Raw genomic sequence first — 13,243 nt, forward strand, 5'->3', positions numbered from 1 at the left:
ACTAGGGAAGTGCCTCATAGGATACCAGCTGCTTCATAAACTTGCACACATTGCGCCTCTCTTTTTTTCTCTACTGTGCATAACAGTGGGAGGTTGCTAACACAAAAGTGAAAATGAGGTTACTAATAAAATCACACATATGCTTGAAGTCTCCATAGTTAAACTTGAGAATGTTGAGGATTGATTGTATAAGCAAAAGGAAAAAAATAGACTCTTCCCCTAAAGGAGCTTATTCTAATGGGAAAACCAACATATAGTTAGAACTTGAATAGGGCTGGAGGAAAAGAGGGCAGGATGGGAAGGTGTCCAGTGGCCAGCATGATGGAAAAGTAGAGAGGAGGAGTTCTGCCTGGTAGGAAGTGGTGACATGATTGCCCTAGGTGTTCTCCTTAAATAGAAGTTTTGGGAGGACCCTTCCAATCAGAGAGAGGTACAGAGGGTGCTTCCAAGGTATGAATTCCAGGGCTGAGGTTATCATTTAGGTTGAAGAGGTTTCTGGGATATAATGGAGAAGTCCTGAGGAGCACAGCCTGGTGGGAAAGTTTCATCATCTATAAAATGAAAGAAATGAATTAGAAGACTTAAAGTTTGTTTTATACATAATCCTATGGATTTAAAAACCAATGTTCTATTAAATATTCTTTAAAGTTATTTTTTCAAAATACCATGATATTTCATTATACCAAATTTTGTCCCAATAATGTTTCATTTTTATTCTCCCTTCTGATAGTTGTTTCAAAAAATAAATGCATAATTGGTATTTAATGTCTTCCATTGTCCTGATTGCTTGTCAACTATCTGACTTTGTTCACTGATTTGTTCCTATCTGTTCCCTAACTTTTGTCTCTCAGATGCTTTCTGTCTTGACCATCAGTTTGGAGGTAAACTCCTTTGGTCTATGTCCTCCTTCTCCCTTTTATTCCAGGTCTCTGACTTGTCTCTTCTGCTTTTTACTTCCAGTCCCTTCCCTCTGTGACTCTACCATCTACTACTCACAGTCTTGGAGAACATGGATTTATACAGTGTTTTGAAGTAAATGGATACTGGAAGTTGGAGAATCAGGAAGAAAGGGATGACCAAAGACCATATATGGTTGGTGGAATTGGAAAGGGAGAAATTAATCAGATTCAGATTATATTGAGGAGAATGACAAAATTATATTTTGGCACCTGATTGTGTATGAGATGATAAGAAAGGTATTGAAAGTGAGAGAGCTGGAAAGCAATTTGCCACTCTACCCCTAAAGTCGCTAAACTATGCATCCCTTTTGAATTACCCATTCCACTACTATATACCACAAAATGATCAAAGAAAAAGGAACTTTATACACAAAAATATTCATAAGAGCTCTTTTTGTATGGCAAAGAACTATAAACTTAAAGGGTGGCCATAAATTGGGGAGTGAAAACAAAATATTGATGTGAATATAATGGAATACTATTATGCTGAAAGAAATCATGAAATATGGTTTCAGAGAAACCTGTAAAAATGTCTTTGAACTGATAGAAATTTATATGAAAAGAGAAATAGGAAAACAATTTATACAATAACAATATTATAAAAATGAAAAGCTTTGAAAGACCTGAGAACTCTGATCAATACCATGAACAATGAAGATTCAATGATGTACAGTTGTACCTACTGTTTGAAAGACAGGTAATGGATGCAAAATGCAGAATTAGATATATATTTTAGATATTGACACTATGGGCATTTATTTTTCTTGATATGTTTCAATTTTCTTTTCTCTAATCAATAGTATTTGAAGCATTTTTTCATATGAATATGATTTCTTCTGAAAACTGCCTTTCATATTCTTTGACTATTTCTTAGTTGGGGATTGGCTCTTATTTTTCTAAAACTGAATCAGTTCTCTATATATTTGAGAAATGAGGCCTTTATTAGAGATAGTTACTCTAATTTTTTTCTTTTTAAACATTTATTAATATTCCTTTTTGACATGGTTACATGATTCATGCTCCTATTTTCCCCTTCACCCCCTTCACCCCCCCACCCCCCCCCCATGCAAACGCCCATTTCCACTGGTTTTATCATGTGTCATTGATCAAGACCTATTTCCAAATTGTTGATAGTTGCATTGGTGTGGTAGTTTCGAGTCTACATCCCCAATCATGTCCACCTCAACCCATGCATTCAAGTAGTTGTTTTTCTTATGTTTCCTCTCCTGCAGTCCTTCCTCTGAATGTGGGTAGTGTTCTTTACCATAAATCCCTCAGAATTGTCCTGTGTCATTGCATTGCTGCTAGTACAGAAGTCCATTACATTCGATTTTACCATAGTATATCAGTCTCTGTGTACAATGTTCTTCTGGCTCTGCTCCTTTCACTCTGCATCAATTCCTGGAGGTCTTTCCAGTTCACCTGGAACTCCTCCAGTTTATTATTCCTTTGAGCACAATAGTATTCCATCACCCGCATATACCACAGTTTGTTCAGCCATTCCCTAATTGAAGGGCATACCCTCCTTTTCCAGTTTTTTGCCACCACAAAAAGCACAGCTATAAATATTTTTGTACAAGTCTGTTTATTAATGACCTCTTTGGGGTACAAACCCAACAATGGTATGGCTGGATCAAAGGGCAGGCATTTTTTTATAGCCCTTTCAGCATAGTTCCAAATTGCCAGCCAGAATGGTTGGATCAGTTCACAACTCCATCAGCAATGCATTAATGTCCCAATTTTGCCACATCCCCTCCAGCATTCATTACTCTCCCCTTCTTTCATTTTAGCCAATCTGCTAGGTGTAAGGTGATACCTCAGAATTGTTTTGATTTGCATTTCTCTAATTATTAGAGATTTAGAACACTTTCTCATGTGCTTATTGATATTTTTGATTTCTTTACCTGAAAATTGCCTATTCATGTCTCTTGCCCATTTGTCAATTGGGGAATGGCTTGATTTTTTTATACAATTGATTAACTCCTTGTATATTTGAGTAATTAGACCCCTGTCAGAGTTTTTTGTTATAAAGATTTTTTCCCAATTTGTTGTTTCCCTTCTGATTTTGACTACATTGTTTTTGTTTGTACAAAATCTTTATAGTTTAATATAATCAAAACCATTTAATTTACATTTTGTAATTTTCTCTAATACTCTAATTTTTTATATTACTTCATTGTCTATATTATCTTTTAGTAAAATATAATTTCTCTGATTATGTTTCAAAAATCTAAGTGCTAAATCTAATAGTCTTTTCTCAATCCTTATCCCTCTTGACCTTGATACTCTCTTCTCTCTAGGGCTCTATTCTGGGCCCTCTTCTCTTCTCCCTTTATAATATTTCATTTGGTGATCTGATCAGCTCCTGTGGATTCAACTATTGTTTCTATGCAGATGATACCCAGATTTATTCTTAGGGCCCTAACTTTTCTTCTGATCTCCCTTCTCACATCTACAACTGCCTCCTGGACATCTTCAGTTGGTTATGCCTTAAATCCAATATGTCAAAATCAGAACTCATTATCTTTCCTCCCCTCTTCTAAATTTCCATATTCCATCATCCTCATAGTCATCTAATTCACAACCTGTGTGCCACCCTAGATATCTCACTTTCTTTCCCTCCCTATTTACAATCTGTGACCAGGTTGATTTTACCACACAACCTGTGTCAATGTGGAATCTAGAAGCCCCCAACCTTGTAGCCTAAAAAGATTTGATGAACCCCACTTTGCTTGGCTCAAAGGTGAAACCCCTGCACTTAACCTTGTCACGTGATGCAGCTTCCCTGAGGGAAAGTCCAACTTCACTTGTTTCAGACTAATAATGGACCTTAAAGGACTTTAGATGGGAATGGCTAATCCCATAAGATATTAATCTTTTGTCCCAATGATTTCTCCCCTTAGGTCAAAGTCCTTTACTAAGGTGGCCCAGCCCTGGGCAGGATCTTTCCCTTTTGTGTCCATTATAAAGCATTAGCCCCTCATTGTTATTCCTGTCTGGGACTCCTCATTTTCCTTTGTTACCATTGTAAAGTCAATCAACTATCTCTCTCATCCATAGCACCTTAGAAGGGTATTTAAGCTACACAACTTTAATGGTTCTTTGGAATTGTCAAAACTAGAGTGGTTGGCTTTCCCAGGGACAGGGACCAAAGCATCCAGAGTTTAGTCCTTGGACTCTGCTCAAGAGTGTGGTGCACAGCTCTGTGTAGAGACCTGTCAGCCCTGTACCCTTTTCCTTAATTAAAGAGTGGTTTTTCTGACTATTTAATAGTTCTGTGTTTTTCCCAGTCAATACCTGTTTTCAGGAGTGTGTGTTTGGAATTCAGGGAGGTGCCATTTAAAAATATCTTACAAACTTCCTGTGGACATGTGGGGAACTTTGAAACTACATTTACCGTGATCCAATGGGTTTCCGGTTTCTGATGTGATTACCTCAGAGAACAGGAACCAATGTTGAGCTCCACTTAAAATTCAGAGGTCGAGCTTGAGACTCTCTCTCTGGCGGACAGGCGGCATTTTAAAAAGTAGTCAGGTGTAGTCGTCTAAATTATTTTATTAACATGGCTTTAATTAAACTATTAATTTCCCTCATATCTTTAGCCCTTATCATTTTTAATCGTAATAGGAGATAAGTCTTAGATAATTGCCTCATGGGTCAGAATTTAGATAACTTAGCCAGGGAATGACAGAGGTTGGATTTGAACCCAAGTTTTGCTAACTATGAGTTGAGTACTTATGGTTAGCAGTAACTCTGTCCAAATATCAGAGTATAACAGAATTATTTTTTATTCTTTACCAGTTACATGTAATAACAAATTCTAACAGGATTTCTAAAAGCCACTCTACTCCTGATGGTTCTTTCCTTCTTTAGAATTGAGAGAGGTTTCTCCTTTGGAGCTAATGTAGTCTTTCTTTCAGGTTAGTTGATTGGAGAACTAGTTTCCATAGTAAGCATTTTGGAATGTGAGTTGTCATAGAAATTCTCCTCCACATCTGAATAAAACTGTTTTCAAATGTCTCTTGCTAAGATGTAGCAAATTGAGTTCATGAAGGACCGAGGTTTTCCTTTCTCTACAGTAATCTACAATTTTCAAATCCTTGTTCTTGACATCTGCTCCCTCCAAGGATCTTATTCTGTAAGACACCTAAGTATTGAGTCTAAGACCAATGTCAAAATGATGTTCCTGGTTTGCGTTTTAGTTGGAGTTTTTCACTGAAGGAAAATTAAGACATGCCCAATAAGAAAAAGCACCCAGAACATCCATGTAAGCTATCCATTTCAACATTTTTGTTGTCCATGAAAATAGTAATAGCATTTAAATAGTACTTAAAGCTTTGCAAAGTGCTTTAAAAATATTATTTCAGTTTATTCTTACAACTCTGAGAGGTAGGTGCTATTATCATTTCCATCTTATAGATGAGAAAACTGAGGCCCATTGTGGTTAAGTGACTTGTCTAGAGTCAGATAGCTGGTGTAGCAGTCCAGGCATATATTAATCTTGATAATATTTTAAGGGTGCTCAAAAAGCTGGCTCATGATATTTCTTATGATTGGTTTTTGTAACCTTAAGTTAAGTTGAACTTTAACCTTGTCAAGCCCTTCCCTGAGGCTACATTCCCTAAAACTGGCCAGTTATTTCAGTCTCCTTGTTTGCCAATAACAATCAATATATGTACAAAACAAGCTTATATGCCTTAGGCCATATGTACTCTTGATTTTGGGTGTTAATTGCATCTATTATCTTAGGATCTGGCAGTTTGTGTCTTGTGATGATTACCTAACTTGTCAGACCACCTTTGTCCCTCCCCCACTTCCTTTTTGTAACCCCAATAAAAATGAGTATGGCTGAACAAGAGGAGGTTCTAGTCCACTGAGGCTCTTGACCAACAATCTTGGCTCTTGACAGCGAAGCTTCTATTCCATCAAGCTCTTCACAACAGGCTCTCAGAGTTCTGCTCCATCTAGTGATGGGCAACTTTTTGAGCTTGGTGGGTCAAAATTCTCCAAAAAACTGAGAATAACTCAGGTAGTGTGTCACTTCGAGAAAAAACACCATAATTTCACCATATTTATAGTTTAAATGACAAAAATGTATAATTGTAATATAGAACTGTATTTAATAAACCAAAATAGGTAAATTGATATAGGTAAAATTGTCATCTATATAGTGCACAGAGTGTCTATATTATACTACAGCAAATGTTTCATCCTCTGCATGTGGCCCCATACTTCTCTGTATGCGCCGTGTGTCATTGAAAATGGCTACACATGTCAGTGCTGACACGTGTGTTCATAGGTTTGCCATCACCCATCTAGACCCTTCTCACTGTAAGGCCTACTCTTTTGCTACAATTATTTTGTCTCTGAGTCTTTCTTCCTTTATTGTGTTCCCTCTCTCTCTCTTCCCCTTCACCCATTTTCCCTCAGTTTCTAACTTTCCTTCTCAGGTGTCCACCGACAAATATATTAATTTGTGGCTGACAACAGCTGGTAAGTGTCTGAGATTAAATTTGAACTTGTCTTCCTGATTCCAGATGCAAATAGATTAAAATGATATAGAAATAAGTCCATTATAACACCTAACTGTCTCTAGGGAATTATATAAAACCTTTCTGTCATAGAATATGTTGAGGAGAAGAAATACAGTAATAGTGAAGATGAACAAATTCACTGCTTCCTTGATTGAATTGTTTATGTATCTGGCATTGAAATAGCTTTTGTGCCTTCTCATAGAATTCTGTTTTACAAAATAGATTTTATTGATATTTTTAACTTTTATATTGCCTAGATTTCCTGTATATCCCCTTTATATTGCCAGTCTTTTTTTTTTTAAAGAAGAAAAGATTTTAGCACAATTAATCAATTCATTTTCAATGTTATCAATATAACATATAATATAAAATCAATGCAATATTCCTCCCCTGTAGATGCCACATCTATGCAAAGGAGCACTGGGGGAGGCAAGAGTCTCATATTTTCTTTGATACCTAGCTTGTCCCTTATCATTTAAAAATATTTTTATTGTTTTGGCATTGCTGTCCTATTCTAATTTCCTTGTATACATTATTACATATTTCACTTTGCATCAATTCGTTTGTCTTTCTATGCTTTCATTGATTTTCAGCATACATTAATATTCCTTTATATTTATGTATCACAATTTGCTTAGCTATTCTCCAGTCTCTAGGCATCTACTTTGTTTCTATTTCTTTGCTATCACAAAAAGTATTGCTATAAATATTTTGAGGGTAATGGAGATTTTCTTTTTGTCAATGACTGCTTTGAGATATATACCAGCAGTGTGGAATCTCTGGATCTAAGGGTATGAATATGTTAGGCATTTTATTTGCATAATTTCAAATTGCTTTACAGAATGCCATATTAATTTGCAGCTCCATGAACAATGCATGAGTTTGTACCGATCTTTCTATAACCTTTCCAATATTGACTATTTCCACCTTTTATTATTTTTTCCATTTACTGGCTTGAAGCCTCAAGATTATTTTGATCTGCTTTTTTCTTATTAGTGATTTCAAGCATTCATTTTTATTGTTAATAGTTTTCAATTCTTTTAAGAACAATTCAGTAGTATTCATTGACTATTGGAGAATGGCTTTTGTTCATATATATATATATTTATTCATTCATTCCTTTGTTTGTTTGTTTGTTTATTTATTTGTTTGTTTTAGCTATCTATATATCCTGCCTTTATTGGAAAGGTTTGAGTCAAAATTTTTTCCCCTAGTTAATTGCTTCTCTTCTTATCTTAGATGTGTTAGTTCTGTTTGTGCTAAACCTTTACAATTTCATGATATGTATAAAAATGATCTAATTTATCTTTTGTAATTTGTCCCTTATATGATTAAGGATTCATCTCTTATTTTGTAATAAGAAAAAGTTGAAATGACTGAGGAAACAAAGGTTCCACCTTTTGAGAATATCGATTTGTCAAGCAATGTATGCCAATATTGCCTAACAAACTGGGACCAGGCCCCTTCTTTCTCCTGGAATCCAGGGGGAGATGGACTTTTATACATTAAAAACAATGAATAAAATAAGATTAATTTATCAAAAGGAAAAAATGCGACGCTAGGTCATCTGCTTTCAATTCAGAAGAAGGATTAAGAGACTTTCCACATTGGGAAGGGGAGAGTGAATAAATGCAATTCCCTGAATTCAGGAAAAGAGGCTGTCCACTGCCTGCCCCTCCCTGTGCCCAGCATCTCTGAACAAAGGAATGTGGAAATAATAACTATTTGATCAGTGTGGAGCCAGTTTTCAGATAAGACACAGAGGCTGTTTGAGATGTAGGATTATGAGAAAACTCCTTACACCAGTCTAACTGTGTTTCTGGTCAACATAAAACGTAGGTTCTTAGTTAAGGGTCTCTAAATAGCAGGTACAGGTGGTCTAGTTTCCCAGCCACATAAGGCTAGGTTTAAACAATGCAATACGGTTTTCTCTCAATTCACACAATTAAATAAAGTTTTCTCACGGAACAGAAGTTGGACTAGATCCATAATTGAATAGAAAGAGAACTGAGCTAGCTCCAGAATTGAGTCACAAGATGGAGTCAATGTGGTTCACTCAGTTCCCACAATTAACCACTTGCTGTCCTAATCCCTTCAGTTCCTTCATACCCATACCTGTGAAAGGTATATGATCTACTTAAAAAAAATTTAGGGTATGATCTTTAAAATTCAGATGACACACTCTTTTTGAATTTATTATGGAATGTTACATAATATGTTGACTTAGGACTGATTCTGCTAGACTGTTTTCCTCTTGAATTCACTTACCTTTCATCAGATTGAAAGAAAAATTCTTAATAGTTCAAGAGAGATTGAATGGTTTTAAGGAAATGACTATCCAGGGGTGGTGACTCTCCTATTTCATGAATCAAAACTGGTATGTAAATTTCATACTCTTTTTTGATCTTGATTATGGAATTTTATCATTCATCTAGAACACTACAAAATGTAGTTTGGAATGTTGTAGGAGAGAAAAAAAAATTTATGGTTAGGTTGCATATAGATGGTGGATATGGCTCTGGAAAGGAAGCTTAGAAAATACTTAGAGCAACGATCTTATTTTATAAGTGAGGAAAGGAGAGATGGAATTATTTCTGTAATGCCACACAGCCAGTAAGCAGAGGAGCCAGAAGTTAATCTCGAGTCCTTTGTTTTCAAAAACAGGTCAAATCTCTATCCCTTTGAATTTCTCTAAGACATGCTTAGACTTAAATAATAAATTTGCTTCTGACAGACTTGTGTCATAAATGCATAGAATTGAGATTTTCTTCCATAGATATATTTGTATATATGGAGTTCCCCCAATAGAATTAAAACTCCTGGAAGAAAAGGGACTTCCATTTTTTGTCTTTGCATCCCTAACCTTTGCACACAGTGCCCGGAACGTCATAATTGCTTAATCCATGTTTATTGGTTGATGGATTCCTTCTCTAAAACTACAGTGCTTGGGTAGTAAGGGATTGTAGTCCACCTAGTTTAGGGTTGCAATTTGCTTTATCAACAAATTAAGTGCCTATTGTATGCAGAGCACTGGGATAGATCTGAGGGAAAGTAAAGAAAGTTTAATGCCCAGAGGGTCTCTGACTTCTAGAGACGATAAGACACAGACCTCCATAACCGTAATATAAGATAATGTCGCATTATTTTCAAGAAAAGAGACAAATAATTTTTTGCAGAAAAAAAATGTCATAACCTACTAGGGGGAATCATGGAAGCCCTCTAGACAATTAGAGCAGAGTTAGGCGTTATCTCGGAGGCACTAACCATCTTCTCCTCTCCGCAAGCACACATCTATGAAAGGGAGCTACAGAGAACAAAGAAGTCATCCCCTCGCCAATGCTTTCGGTTTCCGCCGCATAAATACCACAGAACCTTCCCTATACTCGGCTGGGGTTCTGTTTACTTCCTAATTAACCAAGTATTTGCTTCCTCGCCCAGTGAGAAGGTCAAAATCGTCATCTGTCCGAGGGTGAGGAGAGAGAGGGGGTCTGAGCCACTTGGGAGAGGGGCACCCCACAGGGAGTAGGAGTCTTTCGTCCGCTATTAATTATTATCCATTGTATTTTCATCCTTGCAAGCATAGGGGAGGTGTAGGGGGCTTGGTGGTGGTGGGGAGAAATACTCCCCGGACACAGTTTTATTTCGACTTAAAGCGAAAGAAGAAAAGGGCGAGGACTTGGCCCTGGCCTGCGGCCACTCCGAAGGATGGCCATTCTAGCTTCCCTATTGGTTCTGGTCTTCTCTTTCAGAGAGACCGCAGCCCCCCTTCCCTCCCCTTTCCAGGCTAGGGCCCTCCCCTCTCCTCTGTCTGCCCGAGGCTAGGGCTTTACCTTTCGATTGTGAAGAGGAGGAGGAGGAGGAGGAGGAGGAGGAGGAGAGAGAGAGGAGGAGGAGAAGGGGGGGAGGAGTCGCTGCGGCAGCTGCTCCAGCTGCTAGCTGCTTCGGTTCCCGTTTCCTGGGCCCCAGCTCTTACCATGGCGGATCCAGGAGTCTGCTGCTTCCTCACCAAGCTCTTGTGCGAGAACAAGTCGGGGTCCTCGGATGTCCAGCGTTTGAGCCAGAAGATCGGCTGGTCGGAGGCGCAGCTGAGCCAGATCCTGCAGGAGGCCGGGCCCGAGCGCTTCCTGCTGGTGGAGGACGAGGACCCCTCCGTAGCCGTGGCCGTGGCCGTGAGCCCCTTGCGCCTCTGCGGCTACTACCTGAGGGACGAGTGTGACGGCTGCGAGCGGCTACACCTTTGTAAACTGTTTGTGCAGGATAGGTGCAGGTATAAAAAGCAGGGGTGAGTATTGAGAGGTTTGTGGGGCGGGGCAGGAGGAAAAGATAATTGGCTGGGGGTGGGGGGTGGGGGCGTTGGTGGTGAAGATGCTAGTGGGGATGAGATTGAGGAGACACGCACGGATAGCATCTTCCCGAAGCTCTTTGTGCTCCTAGGGCCTCCAAATTCATAGACATAAATGGTTAATGCATTTGTTACAAAATGGTTATTGCTGAATGAAAGAGGCTTTCCTCTTGACCGCAGTCATCCGTGTCCCCCTCCCCATTATTTTGAATCAATTGGATATCACGCCTTTATTTCTTCCTACTAGTTATCTTGGTCTATACATTTCAGGCAGTGCTAGCCTGCTATGGTAGAGGAATTTTCTTATCAGGGAATTCCCTTTAGCACTGAAAATCACTAGTTGGGCCCTATTCCTATCCTCGTCCCTGTTGTATCTTCCGGTAGAATGTAAATTATTTGCAGTCAAGGACTGTCTATTTTTCTTTTGTCTTTGTCAACAGCCCCTAGAGTATTACGGTGTCTAGCACAAAGTAGAAGCTTAAAAAGTACTTGTTGGGTTGGGAAATAGTTTCTTGGAAAATGAAACCTCTTCAGCTTTTGATTTTACAGCCTAGATTGTAAGGTCCTCTAGGGATGGGACTGTTTGGGTTTTTGAAATCTTTGGCTTCTCTGGCTTCAGGCTTGACTCCCTAGCACGGTGGCTTACCCTTAATAAATGCTTATTGAATTGAAACGAACAGAGGAAGTAAGTTTTCCCAAGTCAAAGAGCTAGACTATAGGAAGGCAACACCTGGAACAAGGTCTCTCTTGAGATCCAGCCCTGTGTTCTTATCTTTATATTGGGCCCTACTGGATTTTTAAGCAGTCAGGTCTAAATGGAAGGGGAAGATTTTGTGAGGCCCTCAAACAGCTTCTGCAGAGACAGAACCCCAAAGTCTGCCCCCTTCCACACCTTCTGGTTCTCACTCATCCAGCTGTTGAAAGGAAAGTAAAAGAAAATAGAAAAATAAAACTGAATTTTAAAAACTAGATTTTCAAAAATATAGAAATCATGATCCCCCAACACATCCTCAACCTTTTTACCCTTTCTCAGCAATCCAGGAGTGGAACATCATGGAGAGGGCAGGGGTGTGATAAATATACTATTATTCAGTTGTCAATGGAAGAACAATAGTAAGGCCAGGACTTTTATAAAATCCAGAAGAGTGAGGTGGGTTTGTTTGTTTGTTTGTTTGTTTGCTTATTAAGAATGTATGAAAAAAATTGTGAGACCAGATTCTTTCCCCCTCTTCCCATCTTTCCAGCCCACATCTGTGTGTGTGTGTGTGTGTGTGTGTGTGTGTGTGTGTGTGTATGTGTTATGAAGAACTCACCTAACTGGAAATGTGGCAGTTAAGAGAAAATAAACAAGGAAAACTGAGATTTATACCAGGGCTCTTCTGCTTCTTCCCTTTCACTTTCTATTCCCCATTCTATATCTTCTTCTTTTACCAGTGATTTACTGCCATCACATATGACTCAATACAATAAAAACTACATTTCACATATAGTAAAGTCCTCTCCAATTATGAACCAATGAGAGCATGATATTTTCTAGGGAATGAGGTAGGACTAAAATCTTGAGAGAATGAGATGTGGCCTAGATCAGGGCTAAAATGGCAAGAGTGGAACTAGGAACTCAGGATACTTGACTTCCAAATTCCTGCCTTGATCAGTACTTCCCACTTCCTCTGAATACTTAAGGCCCTTTATTCTATTTTGAAAAAGATGAATTTTCTGTCAGGTAATAAACTTACTTGTTCAAATAAACTCACTCTTAAAAATACTGAATTTGTCCAAAAGGAAAAGAGTATGAGTGTGTATGTGTGTTTGTAGGGGGGAGGGGAGAGAGAGATAGAGAGAGAGAGAGAGAGAGAGAGAGAGAGAGGGAGAGAGAGAGGGAGAGAGAGAGGGAGAGAGGGAGGAGGAAGGAACAGAGTGGTGGTGATTAGCCCTGGAGAAACCTCAGTGAAATCTTTGTACCAATGTGATTAATATATTAGGGAACAGTTTGAATATATCATGAATTTTGTGTTTCCTTATGTGATTTTGTCTTCTAGGAAAGCTGCACTATTGTGGTGGGGAGTACAACAGGAGGGTGACCTCTAAGGATGGTTGGAGGGGTTGGTGCTGCAGCATGCGGTGGGGCCTGTGGGAAGATAGCTAGATCCCAGTGGGGAAAATCTGTAGTGGACCACCCAAAGCCACCTGTCCAGGGAAAAAGCTGGTTAGAAATGGATCCTGTGCACTGTTTTTGGAAATTGGCCTTGTGAAAATGAGCCTAGCAATGTGGTGTGTGTGTGTGTGTGTGTGTGTGTGTGTGTGTGTGTGTGTGTGTGTGTGTGTGTGTGTGTGTGTGAGAGAGAGAGAGAGAGAGAGAGACAGAGAGACAGAGAGAGAAGAGAGAGAGAGAGAGAGAGAGAGAGAGA

The 13,243-nt window shown here is 38.7% G+C and overlaps 1 protein-coding gene across 1 annotated transcript in view; it reads left to right on the plus strand.

Annotated features, from left to right (window-relative positions):
* Positions 1–10,467: 10,467 nt before the first annotated feature.
* LOC123249922 (protein mono-ADP-ribosyltransferase PARP12-like) overlaps positions 10,468–13,243 on the plus strand; it is a 68,033-nt gene continuing 65,257 nt past the window's right edge. Inside the window, exon 1 of the mRNA XM_044679010.1 lies at positions 10,468–10,775. Within this exon, the coding sequence (XP_044534945.1) occupies positions 10,468–10,775 (308 nt within the window). The remainder of the gene's footprint in view (positions 10,776–13,243) is intronic.

This window comes from Gracilinanus agilis, chromosome 5 (assembly GCF_016433145.1).
Source record: "Gracilinanus agilis isolate LMUSP501 chromosome 5, AgileGrace, whole genome shotgun sequence".
In the NCBI taxonomy this organism is placed as follows: domain Eukaryota; kingdom Metazoa; phylum Chordata; class Mammalia; order Didelphimorphia; family Didelphidae; genus Gracilinanus; species Gracilinanus agilis.